The 23,750-nt window shown below is 36.5% G+C and overlaps 1 protein-coding gene across 2 annotated transcripts in view; it reads left to right on the top strand.

Annotated features, from left to right (window-relative positions):
• NCKAP5 (NCK associated protein 5) overlaps nucleotides 1-23,750 on the top strand; it is a 332,220-nt gene that overhangs the window by 244,440 nt on the left and 64,030 nt on the right. For both annotated transcript variants that reach the window (XM_065750319.1, XM_065750320.1), the window contains 3 exons: nucleotides 1,218-1,286; nucleotides 6,136-6,174; nucleotides 11,741-11,860. In XM_065750319.1, the coding sequence (XP_065606391.1) occupies nucleotides 1,218-1,286; nucleotides 6,136-6,174; nucleotides 11,741-11,860 (228 nt within the window). The remainder of the gene's footprint in view (nucleotides 1-1,217; nucleotides 1,287-6,135; nucleotides 6,175-11,740; nucleotides 11,861-23,750) is intronic.

Below are 23,750 nucleotides of genomic sequence, written 5' to 3'. Positions count from 1 at the left end.
ATAGAGAAAACATCTGAAGATCTTTAACTCACAGAAATAGATTTTTATGTAGCAATCATCTCTTTATTTTTATCAATCAATCTACTGGAATGCATCTGTAAAAGCAAACTGGTAACTGTACGTGATGATGTCTTCAGCTTCTGATTTCTTACTGCTGCTTTTGCAGCTCTGCTTCTACTTCGCTACTTAATTCTGCATCTGTATTTTTTGCTCCATCATCTCACAGTGCTCCCTGCAGGATCACCCACAGATTTTTTATAGCCATGAATAGCTGAATCAGTTGGGAGGAAGCACCGGGAAAATATGGTTCCAAACATTTTACCACCTTTGGTAGCTTTGACTGTAACTGCAAGATAAAGCACAAATTCCACACTGTTGTTTATTTACACTTGTAAATAAGTGAACTCTGTATGCCCTTCTTTCTTAACTGCCTCTTATTCCTTACTCTCTCTCTCGGTAAATTGGAAAATTGCATACATTTACTCTTCCTTCCTGATTTTATTTTTATAATTTATCTGATTTTAGATTTCTTGTTGAATAACTCAATTTAGTGGACTTTAGGATTTTCATTTTGCTGAATCTTTGACCTTTCTTAAAATAGGAGTGATAAGTGTATATTTCTTCATACAATCTTTCCATACAATAAATTACGTAAAATTTTTCTCTCAAATTATAAATGTTAACTGGATTTACAGCTGTTGTATTGTATAACCACAGTTCTTTTGAAACAGCATTTGTTAAGCTTTTGTAGATTGACAGAACAGCTAAAATGAAACAATTAATGTAAATTGTATAATAGTTGTAATTATCTGAATGCAGTGACTGTGGTGTTATGGTTACATGATGTGAAATTATGCATAGGAGGCAGAGAGCTTTCCTGAGTCTTGTTTTAGTTTTTCAGTCTTTAGAAGGAAATTAGTTGAAGCTTGTTCTGATGCAACTGTGTCCAGCCCATTTAAGAGATTTTCCTTTTTCCAATACTGATAGTATTCCTAAATTCAAGTCATAATATGTAGAAACATATGTTGATTTCTCATAATTTATGTACTGGATTCTGCCATTTTGAATTTATCACACAAAATTATATGGTGCTTTGTACTCTAGATCTTGAAGATTAGAACAAAGTAAGCAGCCTAAGTTTTTTTCTGAATCACTATGTTTTCAACATACGTGTTGATTAATTTATGTATTTATTTGTTTACTGTTCTTTGTTGTAGGCAGAGAATTCAGCACTGGCTCTGGAAAATGAAAATCAGAGAGAACAGTATGAAAGATGCCTTGATGAGGTAAGGGGTGTTCATAATCTATACTCCAAGAGATGAATTGAAATTAATTTCTCCCTCTCTTACAATAAATCTTCCAGTTTTACCTCATTCTAAATAATTCCAAGAATATGTATTTGTCACTAAGAAGTACTGTTCCCCATGACCTCTGCTGTAAAATGTTGTTTTGATGACTCTTCACCAGAAGATCAATATCCTGGTGACCAGTACTTTGAGCTTCATTGGTATAGTAGCTTTGCCACCAAAGATGTTATTGTGGACTTAAATTGTCAGATGGATGTCTCTTCTGCAAGGATACCTAATAAGTGATTCTAAGAGTAATTTACCTGCTAATTTTTGTGTGCTTTTATTTTCTGTAGTGAGGAACACAGGTGGTAGTGGCTTCTGTTGTCAGAAGTCCCCCAGCCATCCTCAAGAACAGGAATTTAGTCTCTGCACCCTCCCTTGGTTACATGCTCAGGTTTTTATGCTGCTTTTTTTTTTTTTTTTTTACCTGCCTGTTGGCTCACTTTTTGTGGCACTGATAAACATGGCTTAGTGGGCATGGGGGTGATGGATAGATGGCTGGACAAAATAACCTTAGTGATCTATTCCAATCTCAGTGATTATTGTGATTCAGTGATTCTACACAGCTCATCTTCTCATCAGATCTCCAAGTTATACCTACAATATAGGTGTTACATCAGTTACTGCCTGAGCACTCTGAGCACTTACCCTATGTGAATTGTCTGGCTGAAGACATATAAGATTTTGGCTAGTATCTCCTGTTGCTCACATCTTTGTCAGTATGTATATAGATGCTTCCTCAGCCATCTCATTTATCCTGAAACAAGTCTCTTCAGCATGTATGAGAGCTTAAAACAAGTTCTAGGCTTTTAGTAGATCAAAGGCTTATGTGGTGGAAATCCATCGCCTGTTCTGCAATGGGAGTTTGTAGCATTAAGTAGCTGGCTAACATGCAAGCAAAACAGAACAGAACAAAAACTACACTGGTTTCTCAGCTCTATTTTCAGCATTTTCAAAGTTTTATCAGCGTGATCAATACAGCTCTGGTACAAGAAACCTCCAGTGTATGTAGACTTTCATCTACACTTTTACCAGTATAGCATATTTTCATCACTTTCCCCCACTAGGCTGTGTAGTGTCAGCATGATGCTTGTGAGACAGCTGCAGAGCCTTGGTCTGTGTTGGCCTGGGCCACTCCACTCAGTGCAACATTGGTAACTGGGATGAAATTATCTCATAGTTTTTAACATTCATTCAAATTACGGAGCTTAAGTATATCTTGAACAAAGTCTGTCTACATAATTCATTATGTCTATCCCAGAAAGAACACTCCATAAGAATTACAAGGACAGATTATATGTATTTAGTCTGTGATTGCAGTTACATAATCAGTTTCTGATCCACAGTTGTTTTTTTGCATATTCTATTGCAGTTCAAAGAATGAGTAATTATATCAAACTATGCTCTAAGCTTTATTTTCAACGTTAGGTTGGCCAATTTCAATTCTTCCATATTATCACAGCTGTATCCATCTTTTCCCACAGCGCCAACCTTTTCAGGAGAGAATAGTTCTTGTCAGATGCGGTTTTGTTCTTCCATGCTTTGTTGTTTTTGTCTGCTTGTCTTCTATTTCCTTTTTTTTTTTTTTTTTTTTTTGTCTTATCTTCTGAGTGCATTGTCTTTTCTTGTCCTTTCCCTTTGCTTGTTATCACTTTTTCTCCTTCCCCTTGAGCACTGTGGTGTTTTGGAAGTGACACTACCCAGTATTGGTGTAGCTGGAACAGGGTTGGACCTAATCCTCTCCAATCACTGAGATGAAGAAGATGGTACCAGTGACTTTGGTGACAAAACAGTATTTAATTATCGTAAATTCTGAGTCCTGAGCTGGTACCTACCTGTGCACATTCCCTTGGTGGAGCTCCACAGGAAATTCTATTTCATTATGGTAACAATAAAGAGAATTAGAGTTGAGACATAAAAGTAATTAGTGAATAACCCAGTCTGTAATAGGGAGAGACTTCACTTCCACCTGGAGTCTTTTGAGCATGTCATATGAGAAAAAGTCCTTTCCAAACAAGGATTCTTACTGGAGATCTCAAGAAAATATTTTTTTCCCTAATATTTTCATTAAAACAAGGAGTCCTTTATGAGTTTTAATAAATATTCACTGATTTGAAATTATTTTTTCACTTTTGGAGTGTATACGTAAGTAACTTTAGAACAACATTTGGAGAACGTTATTGAAATGTTACAGTGCTTAATAATTAAGAAAAGTACTCATTTAATTACAGAAATATCCCGTAAGTATATCTTTCTGTCTCTGAAAAATGTAATGCTAAAACAAGGATTGTCTTCTTGTAGCTTTTGTGTGAGGTTAATCCTAATTTCCTATCGTGGAAATCAGCTATCAGTTTCTTGGTGAGTGGTAATGCCATGCTTATTCACATTACCGTGCCCACTGAGATTTCTGTCAAGCTTCACTATACTTATATGCAGGAAATTGTGCAGCTTAGGTTGGGTAATATTTTTGCTGATGTTTTAGAATTAAATTGTAGCATTATTGAATACGTATCCATTTAGCTAATAAAAAATACAAAGTCCTCTTAAAAATTCATTTTAAAGTTTGAATAAAATATAACACCTTTCATTTTAGTGTGGTTGAAATGTCTTTATGCGTATGTAAAAATACATTAAAGGTAGAAGTGTAAAATCTCAGTACTTATAATAGGTATAACAGATGTTACACTAGGGTCTCATTTCTCTGATTCATTCTTTTATACGTTTTCTATTAAGACCACTTTATAACATGTATATGTAAACATAATTGCGTAAGAAAAAAGTGACTATGGATCTTTCATCTCTTTTATTGCACAAAAAAAAAACCCCAAACCCCTCACCTAAAATTCTTGGCTATTAAGTTCAAAGGAAGGGCAGGCTGTGTCAAAAGCAAGAGGTGTCATATACTCTGTAACAGCAACTTGAGGAGCTGGCCATCTCTGTACTATTCCTTGTTCAGAGTTCATAGCTGCATGAATCACAGGTCAAGTCATTTTACTGCCTGTTTGTTACAGGGTTTGAGCCACAGATCTGTCTTATGTTAGTGGGAATTTCACATATTCTGCATCTATGACACCAGTCCTTCTGCCTTCAGTGACCTCAGTTCTGTTTTTGGTAGTTATGACCATCAGTTTTGTAGTGCTGTCTTATATTGTTCATCTTCATGGTGTCTCCTGATCCCTGTAAGTAAAAAAGATTAGCAGTTTCTTTCCATCTAAACACTAACCCTGTTGTACAACCAGCATGGCAGTTGCATTTGAAATGCAGAAGGAATTACTGCTAAATTAATTGTAGTCACTGCAGAACATTTCAGCGGAGACTTCCTCCTGCTGCAAACCAATACAAACCTGAAAATATTTGAATAGTAATAGCAACACAGTTTGCCAGGTTGCTAGGTACTAGAATGAAATAGCCTAATTTTGCTGAGAAACTAGCTACATTTCTTTCTTATTAAGGTCTGTGGAAGCTATGGATCACTGGCAAGTGCTCTCATTTTGATACCTAACTTCATATACTCAAAGTTAGAAAATTTCTCCCCTATGTGTTGGCAAGTTCAGTTTTTTCCCATTTGGAATATTATTCCATTTATACTCCTCTGCTCAATATATAATGGCATAGGAGTAATTCTGTAGACCATTCTGTTGCAGGTGACTTGTACACACTTCAAAGAACCTTCCAGTTCTTCTTGGTAAAGTAAATCCACATCAGAAAGTAAAGAAATAATGTGTTAAATATGGCTTATTCAGTTTTCAGATAGAGCAAACAGACATTAAAATACATTCCAGAAGAATCAGTGTTGGATGTGTATTCCAAAAGCCCACAGAGCAAGGGACGTGCTTTTTCAAAACTGTAACATATTTACTTCTGCCAATTATTACTGTTCTAATATCAGTCTATGTCTTCCGTTAAATCATGTATAGAGCAATTTTATGGGACCGTTGTTCCACAGGCTGCCTTAAGTTAGGGACCAGCTTGGAGAAAAAGACTGACAGTAGGCAATTTTGTGAGAGTTTGAATCAAATGTAACTTTTGCATCTAACAGAACCGAATCGTTTCATGGAAGTGAATTAGTTTCAACTCTTACACTACATTGGAAATGTAACATGTGAGTTAAACATAACAGAAATCCTCTTTTTGCCCTTCTTTCCATTCCTCTTCCTTCACCCCCTCCATGCCTGCTGGTAAATATAAATTAGAAAGGATACATAACATAAATAACTTCAAAAATTCCCTGTTGAATATATAGTTCTGCTAATCAATGGTATGTAATGTCATTCAAGTCAATTATGTTGTGCATTGTGAATGCCTTCCAACCACATTTTGATGACAGTAGGTACTTTAATTTTCTGTGGCACTTTATGGTTTCTGCTTGTCATGATAGATATACCATTTTGTCAATATTGAATCAAGAAACAATTAAACTTCATGAAAACATTCGGGACTCTTCAGCTGGTAAAAGTCATCTCTAGTGAATGCAAGTCAATCTGTACTGATGCACAACAGCTGCATATAAAGCTGAGAAGCTTCAATCTTCTCCATAGAAGAGGTGTCTGAAGTTAAGCAAACTAAAATTGATAGTGTTTGCTTATAATGAGGACTAGCACAGAAGCAATCACTTGCATTTAATATATTCTCACTAGTATTATCTGGTGAAAAAATTACTAAGTAATGAAAATACTAGAATTGGTGGTGGTTGTAGGCAGAAGGTGGAATATAAAGCCACAGCAGAAGATAATATGCATAAACTCTTATGCTCATATACTTAAACTATGTTTTCTGTTTCTTTCAGGTAGCTAATCAGGTTGTTCAGGCTCTACTTACTCAAAAGGTAAGTTGTGTTTTGAGTATTTTGCTGTAACATTAAGTTCATTGGTCATTCGAGTGGGATATATTTTATATAGGATATTTTTTTTTTTAAAATGCTCACACATTTAATTATCAGTAAGGCCCAAACTTAAGGGCTTTCTGTAATCTAGGTGAATAAAAGTCCAGGAAACTGCACATTTTTAAGGCTTGATCGTGTAGGAGCCATACACAATTCTTATTGTTTACCTGTACTGAGGTAACAGAGTCTGAAAACTCTTCGAAGAGCATCACTTTTGCATTCCCTATCTTAACGAGCTATGGCTGTCCCACAGTCCCTTTCTGTGTGACATAAATAAATAAGTAACTGTGCGAGTCAGTAGTTGGCACTCTCACTGCATTCAAGGAAAGGAAAGACTTCCTGGTGTGAGCCTGCATGGAGGTTTGGCTACTTGACTTGTAGGCTGGGGACCAGCAATAGATTTTGTTGTATTTTGTTTCTCAATGGTCTGATGTTCCATTCTGCTGGATAAGCAAGAGAAGTAGTGTGTGGGCAAAATTCTTGTGGTGTTGTTGCAGAACTTTGATAATGAAAAGCATCGGTACAGCTTTTGTAAGGTCTGTTCCGGATCAAGTCGTGTCTGAACCTTCCATTCACAGATTGTTGAATATGAGGTGTGGTAATTTCAGATATAACGTAGTCCAAGGAGTAAAATTAAAAATGATCTTGGCAATATGAAGATGTGATCTCGGAAATAAAAAAATAAAATGGAATTCAACAGAGATAAAAGCAAGGTAATTACATATAAACAGAAATAATTGGCTGCCCTTGGAGAATAAGGATTAACTTCTAGGGCAGCAATTCTACAAAAAAAAAAAAAAAAAGTCTTCAAAGTTGAATATGATTCCATGATGTCATTTTCTTGAGGCAGAAAAAAAATAAAGAAACAAGGTATAAAGATTTATAATAAGCTATAAAGCCTGCAATATTCATGAAATGATTCTTTGTGAGATCTAGAACACTTGATGAATGTGTAATTATTAAAATGTTTTGGATCATTTAGCTTCAAAAAGACAAGTCTGAAAGGAACATAAATACAGTATTTTAGTGCACATAATGCAAGGAAGAATATAAACTGTTTTGTCTACACAGAATGACAGGAAAAGAAATAATGTTCTTAAAATGCAGCAAGAAACACCAAGCTAAGATAATGAAAAACCTCTGCCACACACCTCAAAATTTTCCAGATGCAAATATAGCAACCTATTTAGGAATCAGCTTTATGACCTTGACAAAACTAAGAGTTGTGCAGAGTTGACCTATGGATGGAAGATTCAAGACTCTAGAAGCTGCAGTTGCCAGTCAGGCCTCCTGGAATCCCTAAATCTCTTCACCCAAGAGCTGTTATAATACCAACCAAGTTGGTACCACAGGTTAGGGATGAACTGTTGGGTCACTGGTTTTTTGAAGCACAACAAAGCTGTTTGCTCTAGAATAGGGATATTGCCATACAGCAATTGGAAGTGTTGTAACTTGGAGGTGATCTGTGCAATCCGCAACATATGGACAAGTTTGTACTGCTACTGTCTGTGCTGCATTATTCTGCCTGTGCTTCATATACACATATGCTGTATGGTCTGTGTATCATCAGAGGACTGCAGTCAACAGAGCTATTGCTGTAACACCTCTTGGAAACATAACTTTAGCTGTTTTTTAAAGATTCCAAATGTGTGTTTCAGCACAACTTAGCTGAAAATGTAGGCATTTTCTGACATATTAATACACACAAAAACCTGATCCACAGTTTGTAATATAAAACCATATGTGAGTAAACGTTTACCAGAAGGTTAATCTCAGTATATTTATCTCTAGTGTGGGAATATCATGGATGTTTTTTAATGGAGAGAGGAGCTTACCCAGTCCTTTTCCAAAGGCGCCAGACAGTTTGATGACTACATACCTTCTCAGAAATGCATCTTCCCAAACCCGTAGGAACCAAGGAGTTCATATGGACACAATAAAAACAGATTTCAATACATTTAATAAAGTGATTTAGTTAGTATTGATGGGATTTAACAGCTGCTTACCTATTACTGAGTAATAACAGCTAATTTAATATCCACAGAATGGGTACAGAGGGTGCTCTTCTAAATGCTAATGAACATTAACTGTTACAGTGCATCTGACACCATTCATACAAGTCATTTTATAAGAAAAGACAGGAACACAGTAGGGTATGTTAAAGTGGAAACTGGGCTCCTTACACCAGTACCAAATAGGTAGGCACCTCAATCCAAATAGTAACCAGTAAACAGATAAATCTGCTGTAGTGCAGCTAAGCAGTAAGGCAGGGCCAGTCATGCCACAGTGAGATAACACACCTCTGGGGCATTGTGAGACATGAGGAAAAGCTGAGAGCTTTCAGAAAATTGAGAGGTGTGATTCTGCTCTGTAACGCACGCTGCGTAGGCTTTGCTGTGAATTTGAAATTGTCCCTCAAGGACTAATTTTTGTTTAAATTAAGTACATGCTGTAATGTAACGAATAAAGCTCGGCATACTTGCCAGTATGTGGAAGGACTGTGATTCCACCGAGAGATTCTGGTGACACAAATTGAGTGAGCAAAGCTTGAGTGATTTATCAATGTCACTGAAACCTTGAAATGGAATTGCAGTCTTAAATGTGCACTTTTCAAGTTTACTGTTTGTTACAGTACATATAGAATTTCTCTAATGCAAGAATCTTTTTTTTTTCTTTACTGAGACTTCATGGAGAAACTGTATTAAATTGAGGTTTGTGCTGAATTAGCCACACAGCAAAATTTCACAATTCCATGTACCACAATGATATGAATTCTATGACTTACTAATAGAGAATTTTACCTCTGGGAAATTTAAGAAGTAAAAAAAAACACAAATGGAAGTGATACAAACCTGCATGCTCTGGTACTTACTGAAAGCATCTGTTCTTTCTCCTCATATCACATGAAAGGAGTGCTAGAGACTGTATTATTTGCTTTATTTTATTTATTTAAGACTTGGATCAGCAGTTTGAAACTTGAGTTACACCACTCAATGAAATTATTCTGTGATCTGTGTACCTGATCTTGGCATATTATCTTAATAGAGAAATTGAGGTTAATGAGTTTTTATTCTGGGTTCTGTAGCAAAGTTATTTCTCCTTCTTTGATCAATGAAATAAAAATGCACTGAACTAAGTATTAAAAAGGAAGGATCACTTCAAGAGGATGAGTAGCATGTTTCTGGAAAACTACAGAAATGGGCACTGAATCCCATTTTGGAGAATGAGCCTGATAGTGAGAAGAATAGGAAGGTGCTCAGTTACTGCTACAGTGAGACCACAGCAATGAGTTCCTCAGGTATCTGGGAGGCTGCTGTGGTAATAGCTGCTCGTTTTGCCCACAGGAGAGGAGTGAAAAGTTTCAGACATTTGATAGTTGCATTAATTGGTAATTTTAGAACTTCAGCATTCTAAACTGAGACTTCATTTTACCGGAATACTGCTACCTTAATGTTCTTCATTTCTGCTCTGTACTATGAGTGGCATTACCATTGGCACACTTTATAGCATCTGGGTGGGTAATCTATCTTATATTCCACATTTTACAGGAAGTCTAAAGCATGAAACATAAATCTTGAGGATTTAACAGTGTAAAATAAGAAAGTTTTGAGCAAGGGCATTGCTAAGATGTAATTTTTTTCTACATTGTCAATTTCTGTGAATAATTTTTCTCTCAGTGCACTTAGTTGTCTAGAAAAGTTAAGCAATGTTCTAACAGCTAAGGCTCTGTTTTAAATTCTGTGATTATTTGTGAATGGCAGATAATGATGGGTCTTGATGCTCCTAGAGATTGCTTTGTCTGAGACCAGAGATAAGAGAGCTCTTGCTGACTAAATCAAAGCTTTAGACTTTTACAAAAGCATCACATTCAAAAGGGGCTACCTTAGAAGGCAATTTTACTTGGGCAGCCTGACAACCACTTAAAACAAATATTAAGCTGAGGAACTATCAAGGGAAAATAACTGCATTCATCTAGTTGTATCATAAAATCTGATGCCCACTACAGGCATAAAAAGATACAATTTTCTGAAAGCCTCAAGATGAACCTACTTGGTTGTGTATTCACCTCTTACAACGTCAGTGCTGGTCACAGTGGAGACATGAGCTACCTTAGCCAAGAATTTAGGCTCCTTCTGACTGCAGTTTCCTCCTATTATTTTCCAATGAGGTCATTATGTTGATAATGATACTGACAGCACCCTATAAGAGGATCCAGAGGCCTGTTTCCTTGCCTTCATGTGATAAGAAGTAAAAACAATTAGGCAATACCACTGGGCAGCAACTTCCTAAATATGAAGGCATAAGGGGAAGCATTTTGGTTGGTTTAAATAAAACTAGATAATGGCTGCGGCTTAGTATTTTTGTATGTGATCTTAATTAGCAAATGACTCTTTTTGATTTACGAAGCTCCCATACCTCAAAGTAGACAGCTGCAGAAATTAGGTGGAAAGGCAGTGTCAGATTCAGCTTGCTCTCTCCAAAGTTCTCTTTTTGATAAAATCATTTCTTCTTCCCTGTGGCCAGGAAAAGTAAATCCTGTGTTGGCATTAGAAAGAAAGCACTTAGGTAGGTAGGTAGATAGATAACTTGCTGTGTATGGAAGCCATTAATTTCTCCTGACATAGCCTTGGCTAAAAGATCTGCATCTTTCAGTTTTGCCAGTTGTATCGTTTGCCTTATGATGCAAAGGTTTCGCACTACCTCTGCTTCTAATGGCCTGTACACATTACCTCTGTTCTAGTGGCCTATGGCAAGGTTTTTTGGTACCTCATATTGGAAATGGCAGGCAGGATTGTATTGGCAAGTGTGTCTGGTGAGTCAGCTCTCACTGTGGCCAGGCATCCTCTACAGTGACTAGTTACACGGAGGGAGGTGCAGACAATCCACAGCAAGCCAGCCAGCTATGCTGACTTGGTTATTCCAGAAAAAGCAGGTGTGGAATGAGACTTCAGAAGAGTACCTTGAAGGCATGGTGCCGCTTTGAACTTATTCCTGATGTGGTACAGCTGAAGCTTTTTCCTTAGCTTATGCTTACTATCCATCTCTCAATTGCTGCTTTCTGCTCTGAATATGATACATAAAGAAACACATTGCTATAGCAAAGTCACTTTTTGTACGGACAGAAGACACTAAGAGGATGTATCATATAACTATTATTTCTCCTTACAAGTTTTTTTTTTTTTAATGTTATTATCTGAAACAACCTGAAAAAAATGAAGTAGTGCATTTTTCTGATATGTACTATTTTAAAAGCTGTATATGTTGCTTTTGTATATGAAAGTTGATTTTCCATGCCTGTCAGTCTTCAGGAGCTGTTTGGACAGTGCTCTCAATGATACGTTTAAATGTTTGGTTAGCCTCGACATCAACTGCTTGATGATGATTCTTCATCATGATTCTTAATTCTTCATGATTCTTAATTTCTTCTTTGTATCTGACATTAGGTAGTCCTTTTTAAGGAGTCTGCACTGCCTGCTTTCTAATCCTCCTGTTTTCCCATGTTCTGTAGGATCTGAGGGAGGAATGTATAAAGCTGAAAACGAGAGTTTTTGATTTGGAACAACAGAATCGAACGTTAAGCGTGCTTTTCCAGCAGAGAGTCAAACCAGCATCTGACCTCCTCCTTCAGGTAGGAATTGTCCTTTCCAGAAGGGAAGCTAAGAGTTCTGTATTTCTCACAATTATAAAATATTTCTCATTTTCTTAAGGATATGTCAGTAAGCAGAAAATGACAACTGATAAGTTTTAAACATTAGAAGAATAACAGTTATCTATAATGCCATTGAAACTGAAAGCATGCACCAGTGAGCTATGGTTACATGTTATGTGCAAATGTAGAGGAAGGAGCACACCTGTGGAGTGACTTGTTCAGTATTTCTTCAGTATGATAAATGGAATGATATGGGTTCATTATCCCTCTGCAGGGGAGAAACTCAGATTCCTTAACATTCTGCTTGATGGTGAACAGTGTAATTTCCTGTGAGAAGACAGCCCATTTATTTAACTTTTGCCATATGTGTTACAAAGACTTAAGTACATCTTCAAAAGATTAAAGAATTTTTTATTTTTTAACCTTTTATGGGAGGGTATAGCTGAGGAACCAATTGACCCATCTCCCACTCCTTTGACATTCTGGAATAATAAGAGAGGTTTTAGTATCCCTTTCGATCTGGCAAAGTCCATTATTATGAATTAATCCATCTTTATGACATCTTTTTGTAGAAGTAGAATTGCTTTGTGTAAGTTCCAACAAATGTGACCATGAGCTAGAATAGTAAACAATGACTTAACTGAAGCGTGCATATTTCTAGCAGTGGGGCAAATTCTGGTTTCATTAACATATGCTATTTATTATTAGAGAAAAAATCACGAATTCGAGGTGAAAAATTTGGATAATGTCAGCTACTCAGATGACATTAATTGTGCATCTTATTAAAATTCTCTGATGCTATGTATGTATATGTCAAAGTAAAATTTAGCCCTTGCACTGTTGCTTGACAGCTGACATCTGCTAACTCTCATCACTTTGGGTTCTTTAGTGATGAAACATTGATTTGCTTAAAGGCAAGGAAGCCCCACAGTGAAAGCAAATAGCTGTGCTTACTATGAAACTCAAAAGCACAGGCAGAGTGATGCTAGGGCACCATCACAGCGATCTGGGTTCTTGCATTATCCATGGATTCTTGATTTTGTGTTGGTTTGGGTATTGCTAGGTCAGGACCTTCGTTCTTTTGTTTTCTTCTTCCCTGACCCCTTTCTTCCTGTTTGTTCATCCTTGATATGCTCCTGCTTGTTATGTAGGGCTGATATCTCTCGATTCAGAATCTTTAATGCATCCACTACAGCATGGACCTTTAATGCTTGCTTTTTCTGGTTTTGACAGTCCCCTCACTTCCCCTTCTGTTTTCTGTTTCCACAGTGCCTCCCTCTAGTAGTCTGTGCTAGTATTGGGTTAGATTGCACAGAAGTTTCACATTGCACACTCTTTATTACAGATTTGTGGCAACAGTGAGGCCAGGTTATTTGGGAGTGTTATAGAAGTGTTAGTATCTGAAAAGTCAGTGGTTTGACTTCAGTTCCTTGAAACTGGTTTGTGTCATTGCTGCTAAAGAAGTTGAAAGAGATGAACCTACATCAAATATGACTGTTTTCAAGAGGAATTCAAACTGTTTTACATAATTGTCCCTGCACAATTTGACAGATACTTCTAGTATGTGTAGATACTCTCCCTCCCACAGGCATACATGCCTTTTCTCCTGCTTTCTTTCCTGGCCGAGGTAGAAATAGAATTTAGATCATTCGTAAAGTCCAGGTCTCCCAGATGGCAGCCTAATATACTTGCTATTACCCCTTTGGGGAGGAAAAAAAAAAGCAGTGAACAAGTTGCAGCGTACATGAGAGAATGAAGAACTTCTGCTAAAATATGTCATATGTCACCCTTACAGAATAAGAAAACAGTCTGTTAGTGAGCTTCCAGAAATTTAATTATCCTCTAATTTTACTCCAGGATTGAATAAGTGGTGTCTCATCTGTGATCTTGTAGTCTGAAATGTAAAATCTGAGGAGGGATGCTTCCTTAGGACTGAAATTAAGCAAATGTGCCTGAGAAAAAGAGAACAGTTTAGATTATATCGTCCTGAAAAACCATAAACCCTGGGTTTAGAGCAGTTGCTAAATACTTCTTTAAAGCCCTCTACAGCAGAGTAATAAATATGTTGTTAAGGATATTCCTGTTAATTCATGGACTTGACCAATGTAAATAGGCAAGTGCTGTTGGTGGTGTTGTGAGCAGCAGACGTGGTATGACTTTTAATTTTCCTATGTTGTCTGGTATAGTGAAGTTTAATATTATTTCATGCTGATCTCATCCTAGGGGTGTTCACACTAAGTACAAGTAAAATTTTTGACCTGCAGAACAGGGTCTAAGTGAAAAATAAATAATATTAATTCCTTTTGTCTACATGAAGTCTGTAATTTGGTACTATGTTGCCATTAAATTATTCTGTGATTGGCATTAGGGCACTCTTGTACTAAAGACTTTGCTTATTTTAAAACCATAAAAATTCTGAGTATCTCAAATTTCAACAGAAATACAGGTTTCTTTAAAATATATATTAAAAATTAAAATAGATTTCATCATTAGCCTACGTTTCTTTAATATTTGATTTTAGGCAAATAGTGCACATTTTGAGTGTCTTCTTAGAAATATTTTTTTTTCTTTCAATACACAGATTGATTTAGGTGTTTTGAACTTGACTGTGGAATAGCAGCTTGTATGCAAAACTGATTGCACCATGTTGCTTTCCCTCATGCTTCTCACACAGATTAAAAACAAAACTGATTACTACCAAATTAAAAAAAAAAAACATGCAAGTGAGGTTTTCATGACTGTTTCAGGAATCCTTTACTGTAAAACTATTATTAGAAGTATTATACTCATGCATTTACAAGAAAAGTACTCGTGAAATTGAAGGGCTAGTAATATTTTAAAAGTAATAGATGTGGCTCCTTAAGGCATGCGATTAAATAGATTGCCATATAAGTTTTTAACTACTAGAAATGTTTAAACTTACTGCTTGTAGTGACTGTGATGCAGAGGGCATCTCATTCCTGTTATAAGAAGGTTTTCTATGCTCTGATGCAAAAATGGAAGGATAGAGGAGTAGGTAGAGATAACACAATCTTTTCCTTTTTCTTCACTTTTTTTATACTGTAGGTGATTTTATAAGCTGCCCTGTAGTTCTAGGGGTGTTCTTTCTAAACAGAAAGTGTGATTTACAGAGCCAGTAACAGGGTCAATAAATAAGGAGGAGTCTGGTCACCTTTCTTTTTTTCCTGTTGTTATTCTTGTAATTTTAATTTATTCAGCATCTGAAATGACTTAAAATGAAGACTTGGAGAAGCACCTCAGCTGATATAGTAGCTAAAAATAAATTAAATTCTACCTTCTTTGACGAGAAAGGTTTGGGAAAGAAAACAGAGAGCTTCATTTTGGGGATATTTTGTTTTGTTTTGTTTTGTAAATGATGCAGTGTTTTGTTCAAAGAAACTCAAAACTGTTTAAATCCCTAAATTACAGTCATTTAAATGTTTAACTGTGGCTTCTCACTGAATTGTTCGACTTTATCAAGTAGAGACTGCTTCATCTTGAGACAAAACGTTTTTTTTCTTGTTAGCTCTTTTTGCACTCATTCCAGAAAATATAGCTTAGCAATTAACATCAAACCTGCTTCTAACATTGTATATTTTTCCTTTACAACAATGATGTTTCTTTATTACAACAGAGTTACTGAGAGGTAACAGGGACCAGGATTTGCCTTCTGATATAGGTGTTGCAGTTTTTATATTATATATCTCTGCTTACATAAAAGCAAAATGTTTGTTCACTGAATTCCATGGGTGGATAGATTTCTTGTTTTCACTTCTCGTCCAGGAGGTTGCTGTCACAGCTGTTTATGGAGCAGGCAGGGAACTTCCTGTGAAAGGTGCTAAAAAGTGTCAACTAGCAACATTTATTGAACTGATTTACTTGATTAAATAAGTGATAAAATTTTCACAGTTGGGAAAGTGTAAAATAATATTACTAATGATAAGATTTACAGTATCTCTGATCCCAAACTGTATTTTCGTTGTCATTTTATTTCCATCATAAAAATGCTTCTTTACCGACTCCAGAAGCACCCATTTTCTCATTGTGTTTCTCTGGCTAGATTAGTTTCATTTATTACTCAGGGGCCATCTGCATTGCTTAAGTTCAAGCCTTAAAATTTTGTCCTGAATGTTACATCACAGTCTGCTGAATTCTTTGATTCAAATAATAACTATTGTGTTGTAACCACGTTGTCATTAACTCTTGTAATAACCTGACAACAGTCTCCTGACATATTTGATAGACTGTGACTGTATGTACTTACATGGAAACAGTTGTGCAACTTAGCAGGAAGGGGTAAATTGCACCAATGACATTATTATATATGAGACAGAAAAAGGGCAATTAATTGCCCTTCCTCCTGACAAAAGGAGATGGAATACCTGGCCTCAGAGTCTGACCTCTGGTTCAGACGTCGTTAGACATGATGGTGTCTGAGTGAGGAAGGTTGAAAGTGAAGTTTCTGCATTTTGTAGCAATTAGATATACAGATTATTAAGTGTTTTGGGAAGAAAGCGATGAAGAGTTTGAAATTAAAGCTAAAACTTTAATTGAAATTAAAACAGAGTTAGAAAACAGTTTGTGAGCAGTCAAGAGTGTATTTAAGTAACTGGTTCATCGTACACTGTACAGCAGCATAACTCCTGTCTGACAGAAGCCAGCTCTGAGTGCTGCCTTGTGCTTCTGGGCAGGAAAACCTGGGACCAGTTGTGCTTGAAGTTTGAAACTTTTGCAGTTGAGTGGCTTATTTCCTTCCTTCATCTCTGTTCCTGAGACTGTCAGGGCACAATCCTATGTGCAGATGTTCTGAAACGTTGCAGTTTAAGCAAACTGGCAAATAGCCTTTTTATTTTTATTTTTTTCTCTCTGTAAATATGAAAATATAAATAAGCTTTAACTATCTTTGTAGTGATATTTACCTAGTCAAAAATCAAGTCTGGTAGCTTAAAGCAGAAATGAATTTCAGACCCGCTGATTGTTACACCAGTAGAGGAGTCATGGAAAACTGTTTGCTCAATAGCAATGAAAATCTCAGTGTCTGTAGGAATAGATGGAATGTTAATCACTTATATTTAAAATACGTGTGAAATATGTTGCTTAAACTAGTACATTAAAATTTATCCAAGAATTATGTTGGCATTAGAGCAGCCACCGTGTAGTAAGGTGGAGTTTTATACACCAGTTGCAGTTCTCTAAATATTTCAAGCTATAGCCCTACAGGAGTGCGTTCTCCGTATCAAGGGTAACAAAGGTCTGGTGTTACTGTCATGAAGATCCTGTCACAAGCAAGAGCATACAGTTCTTGTAGCAATGTCAAACGATAAGAAGGCTTCTGTGAATCAGGAATCAAGATAGCAATCTAGAAAGGAACACTCAACGATTTTTGAGACTTTCAGAACAAATTAAAGGAGCATTTCTTCATTTGCAGATGCTGATGTCATTATTTCTAGTCTTGTATTTTCTCAGTAAATTGTAAATTGATACCTACTTGCTATTTCAGTCTTGTCCCCACTCATCAATTCCACTGAGAACACAGAAATATAAATCTGAATCTCAGCTTAAATAATCAACATTGAATGATACATTATAAACCATAATTCTTGCTTGCCTTTTTTACAGCTCTACCTATGTGCTTGAGGAACATTAGAGAAATACTGTACTGATGTGGCAGGCCTTCACCAAAGAACTAAGATTTTACTAATCTTTTTTTTTTTTTTTTCAAAGACCAACATGCAACTGATTTTAAGTGAACTGTAGATTTCTATTTATTTTATACATGGATTCTTACTATCACTAATGATACACATGAGGGATGGAATCCAATATGGCATTTGAAACCCCGAGCAATTACGTAGGCAGTCAAAAATCATAGAATGGGTTGGGTTGGAAGGGAAGATAGAGCCACCAACCTCCAGCTCTGGTACTACACCAGGTTGCCCAGGGCCCCATCCAACCTATTCTTGAACACCTCCAGGGATGGGGCACCCACAGCCACTCTGGGCAGCCTGTTCCAGCACCTTGCCACTGTCTGTGATGAACTTTCCTCTGACATCCAGTCTAAACCCTCCCTCCTTGAGCTTAAGAGTCATTGAGTATGCCAATGTTTTCCATGTTTTTTCCTGTCATTTTGTACAATCCATATGAGACTATATCTAAGACAAAATGTGTACACAGTACAAAATAGAACACACTTGCCATGTGCTTCAGACTTCAAATAAGCCTTAAAAAGGCACACTTTATTTTTTTATTTTGTGTTATATGTAACCTGCAGCAACACTTAACTTAAAGAGAATAATCTTTGGATACTGTTTCAGCCTGCTCTGTTTGCTGAATGTATTACAAAGATGCATTAGCAATTGACCATTTAAATTGTTGCATAAATGCTCAAGTGCAGGTATAGAGGCTGGCTAGAGGGAGCCCTTTGAATTTCTCAGTGGAATAGAGCAGTAGCCCCTGCAAGCCCTTCTCAAATACAATATGGTAAGCAACAGGTGTGCTAGCTAATTGTTGTCTCATCACAGTGCATATTTCACACTCCATAAGTCCCTAATGAATTACCAAAAGAGTGCATAAAATTAAATGATTTGAAGATTTTGAGGCCTTTCTCTTGTTGTAGTAAAATGGAAATCTATTGAAATCCTTAAGCAGTATAAAAGTATAACCATTTTTATTACAGACATTTCATTTTCTCCTCTTACACTAATAGAACTGAATAGGTAGTTTGTTTTCCTAGAAGACTTTGAAACTGAAAAGAAGGACTACTCAAAAGTGTGTGTATGCTAAAAATAATGTATTAAGGTTTAATTTAATTTGGAGTATTATATTTCATACACGTGAAATGTCATTTATAATTTACTTAACTGGCTTTGTTACTATTTAAGTATAATGGCAGAGATTATGGACACGAAGCAGTAATGGAATATTTGCCTGTTACTTAAAAATAAGTGTGCCAATAAGTACTCGGTAAAATTTAAGCAGTTCTGATTATATCAGATCAGTGTAATTCGCTAGTAATTATAAATTACACATTCCATCAGATGAATCCAACATGATGCTAAGTAGTTTTTTGCACATAAGATTACTTGAGAAGTACTTTTCTGTTGCCATCTGCTATGAAAAAAATTATTTTTGCTGGCATGTACTCTTTATGTTTTGTATACTTTTATGTATACTGTGCATGGAAGAAAGAGTTGGTAATTAAAATGAAATGTTATTCATAATTAATCATAAAACACCTACTGAACCAACCCCATCTTCAAGTATTGCATTTTACTAATGCTCTCCTCTGTTTCCCAAATGACCTATCTTCTTTAATGATGGTTTGGATACTGGTAAGATTCAGATCCTCATCCAAAGGCCGTGACACTATTGACTAAATCTCCGTTGACTTCGCTGAGAATGTGAAATACTGTATTGCAAGATAAAATCTGCAAGTAGATGCTCAGTGAAACTGAAGAGTCCATTAGTGCCTTAACTCTTAAATTACCATGTAGGTATCTGTCTGATAGGAACAAGCTAAAAGGAAAAGTTACTTTTGTCATTAGTTCTTTTATAAGGTGATAGTGACAGACTTGAGTCTTACTGTACTTCTAGCATTTTTAGATTGCGTCTGTGCTCATTTCTGCCTGGATGTAAGCAAGCCCTGTTCCTTTAGTCACTAACAGATGTCTGGATGCAGGGAGGAGCAGTGTTTTGTCTGTGTCCTGTATTCATTGCAAGGGCATCTTGAACATTTTGAATTAAACTCCATCTTACTGCATTAAAAGCATGAAAATCAGAGTGTCAAGGTAAAGACATCTTGAATAAATCTCAGTGCTTAAAAAATCTCAAAATAGATGCTCACACTTCAGTTCCTCCTTCTGGTATGTATCTTCTGAGATGAATGTGGTATTTTGATTTTAAATTGTTACAGACATTTTAAAATCAGAAGTACTTAATCTGATTTTTTTTTTAAGTTGCATTTTACTTACTCTACATCCCAGTTATTTTCCCTCTGAGTAAGCATCGTGTCCGCTTCCTGTACCATAGATTCACGTACGTTAAGGCACAGTTATCATGGATTACAGATACTGCAAGCGTGAGTACGAATCAGAAATCGGCATTGTATTTTAGAAGCTTGCTTAAATTCATTCCATTGAGTAGTTCTTAGGAGATTCTTGACAGTAATTAGATGTATGGGTACTCTCAGCTCTGTTACCAGTCTTCACCAGTTCATGGGGGAATAACAAATGGAATTAACCTTTAATTTGGATCTTTAGGTCCTTCATGAGCACAGGACCAGAATTCCTACCGTTCAGGCACTGTGCTGAGTTCTCCTAAAAATCTGGCTACTTATTTGGTGCTGAAATGGGAGCTGACCCCTTCTAAAATTCCTCTATAATACCTTCTAAGCCCTGCTTTTATCTACCGTGGAAAAATGGATCAATTCACGAAGGCACAGATTACACATGAGAAGTTGGCAGTGCTTCTTCAAGCCCATCCAGCTGCCAAAGGGCTAGCAGTGCCAGGGGTGAGGTCCAGTCCATGGCTGCTGTGAGTCCAGGACAGGCTGCCTCTGGGGAGGTGCTCCTGCAGGGAGGAAAAGGGGACTCCAATGACATGGTATGACACCAGCACAGTGCTCAGAGGGCACCATACTTGCAAGCGCACTGTTTGGCCCAGGAGCAACCACTGATGTTTTTCAGTAGAGTTACCTTGTGTCTGGGCATTCAAGAAAAACATTGTAACTTTAGAATGATTCTCTCTAAACCAAAAATGAAGTGTTAGTGTTGGAGAGAATGCGTGCCTTAGACTAACGATTTCTTGAAATCCTCCTACTTGTACTCTTTTCAGCCCATCTGACATTTCAACCATTTTACAAAAAGAAAAAAAAAAAAAGGAAAGAAAAGGAAAGAAAATGAAAGAAAAGAAAAAATAATAGGTGGATAGGTGGAGGAATGGAGAAACTTTTCAAATGCACAATACTGCAGCATGGAAAATGTGACTCGTTCAACATTAACCTTGACAAATTCGTGTTCCTGTCATTTAAATGAATGAATCTTTCCAGTGTCTAGCTTGCTGGACCTTGAGAAACAGCAATGAGGAAGGACTGTAAAAATGATGCTCATCTCTCTTAAATTATTTTCTGAGTAAATGAATGATTTCTGTGAAAACCAAATAAGGATGAATCAGCTTGCTCAAATCACCTGTTCACAGCCAATGAACTTCCATGTGAAACAGTGCTTACCCTTCTCCGTTCCCAGGTATCGATCTAAAACATCTTCCCCAAGCCTTTTCTCTCTTTTTCCTCCTACAGGCGAAAGGTTAGACTTAGATAATAGTATTAATTTTCCAGACATCTGCACATGCTCTAATAGCCTTTAGAAGGTTTGAAATGGTTTCTGTTTGACCACCGCAGGGCTAAGAATGCCATTAAGACCTAGATTGTAGTAATACATAACAATCATAGCCCTGTAGTTCAACCTGGCAATAAAAAAGCTAATTTATTTTATCGTAGATTTAAATTAATGTGATGAACTCCTCTCTGAACAGGAGCCATAACACCGCTCTTAAAAAAATACCATTCAAAACCTGATAAAACTGCCACAAACCCAGTGTATATATTTGTTTTGTCTGCTCTTCAGTGTTTGCACGTTTGTGTGCTCACATAATGAAAACATGTCATTTTTTCTATCATTTCTTCATTCTTACACTCGTTTTTGTCTCTCTACACTCTCAGAGTCAACAGCTGAAAGGTAATTAATAGATGCAGGGCTGTTTCCAACACTAGCTTTTTTTTTTTTAACCATTCTGAGAAGTAGGATTTTCTTGCAGGAAAAAAATTATTACTAGTTAGGTATATTGAGTTTTAAATAGTTTTTAAAAATACATGTATGCACTTAGTAAGGGTAATTTTGGAAATCTGTGAAAAGAATTTTTAGAGCTCAGTTTTCATTTCCCACTATATGCTAGAGGAAAGCTTCAGCGTATCCCATTATAAAGTGATAAAGCAGCATTTGATAGCAGCAGCTTCTGTGATAAAATGGCCATGGCAGCACTGAGAACGAATCTAATAAGGGAATTGATCTGTAGATTCCAATTCTGTAAGAGCCAGCATCGATCAACATAAATGTCAATAACAAGACCTTATTGAGGTCTGCCTAATTCCTTTAGATGATTTTGGGGCATAGTCAGAAAGGGAATGTGAAAATGAATTTTGAACTGTAGGAATCACAAATCCAAAGACTGAAATTATGTTGTGCTACCAGGAATAGCACTAGCTGTCAGTATCGACAATTTAGAAGTATGCTGAAATTAGTGAGTAGCGTTTAGTCAGATAATGATCGATAATGCAGTCACAGCTGGCTCAGTGACACTAAAGCATCAACACCTTTCATATGTTTTTTCATGTGAAAGCATTTGTTAAATACAGTGAAATGAGAAAACACGCAGCGTATTTACTGTTAAAGCATGGATACCATGTGAAAGGCACGCCATAAAAGATTAATGGCACGCTTCTTCCTTGTCACAGAAGTTTAGTATAAAGCTGTTTTCTTGACTGATTTTGACAGTGCTGAAATGTTAAGGAAAACTGGATGTGTTTGTGAGCAGTGCAGCGAGAGAAGGTGTCAGCATGTGCAGAGATCTGCCTCTCATGTTCCTGTACTTTGTAAAACCTACACGGGGATAGCATCCACTTAGCAAAGTGGAATTAACATATTGATTAGTATTAGCTCGATGGAAGGGTGTTTACAAAAAAAGCATTGCACTTACTGCTTTGTACCAAGTTAATGAGAAAAAAAATACAAATATAAACTTAAGAAGAGGCCTGACTTCTCTACATGAGGAGCTATCCCTCTGCTTTGCCATACTCCGAGGAGTCTTCCTTGAGAAAGCTCATGGAAAGCATTTATTTCATTAATTGTTTACATTCTGACTAGCTGATTACCAGGTCATTGATGTAAACTGTTGACTTTACAGTAATTACAAACCACAGGGAACTTTACACAGACGTTTTCATAAGAAATTAAATTAGCTCAATTTATTATTACTGCAATATTTACAGGCTTCTACAGTCGTGCTATTAAAGTGAGAACACTTTGGCGTCTCAGAGCTTGAAAACACTGATAGAATTATAAAAATGAAAGCTAGGATCAGAAAGGATTACTTTGTGTCTTTCAATGCAACTTTTACTTAAAAGTTTATAAAAATTAATAAAACTAAGGGATTTGGAAGAGGAGTAATTTTAGGCTTACAGCAATGTTGTCAAATCTCTGAAGAATTCAGAGAGATTATGTTATTTATGTTTATGCATCAAATGTCTGCTTAATACCTCCCAATTTATACCCTAGGATATAAGTTTTCAAATGTCTGAGTTCCTTACTTTGGAATCTAATTCAGTTTTTTTTGCCTCTCTCTGAATGGATTGATAAAAACTGAGAGCAGCGAGCCTGGAAAATCTGAAGCAGATGCAAGTGAAACCTTTGGTTTTTTTTGTGCTGGATTTGCCTTGTTAACAGGATTTTCTGATGTAGTTTTAACACCCTAATCTTCTATACAAATGTTTGTAAGATCATCCCCTTGTACTTTTGTCTTGGATGTTGTCAGTTGTCTGAGTAAACTCGCTTGGAGGATTTGCCAGCAAAACTGACAAACCACTGTTAATGCTGCACTTGAATGTAAAGTCTAGCATCTGCTGCATCACCAGACTTCAAGTTCGTTTAGCAACTTCAGCCTACTGGTAGGGGAAACAGCCAAAACAAATGGGGAAAAAAAATCAAAGTAGAACTTGTATAGAAGTGTTTTTATTAGATTAATAGGAAATTCAGATCTGCTTGACTTGAAATTTCTGGAATAGCTGGAGGCTGCCTTTTTTTGTGCTAAGAAATGC

This window comes from Cyrtonyx montezumae, unplaced genomic scaffold (genome assembly GCF_038088225.1).
Source record: "Cyrtonyx montezumae isolate F1298 unplaced genomic scaffold, pur_monq_1.0 scaffold_7, whole genome shotgun sequence".
Taxonomy (NCBI): Eukaryota; Metazoa; Chordata; class Aves; order Galliformes; family Odontophoridae; genus Cyrtonyx; species Cyrtonyx montezumae.
Note: the sequence above shows the minus strand (reverse complement) of the source record. Positions and strands in the feature narration are given on the sequence as shown.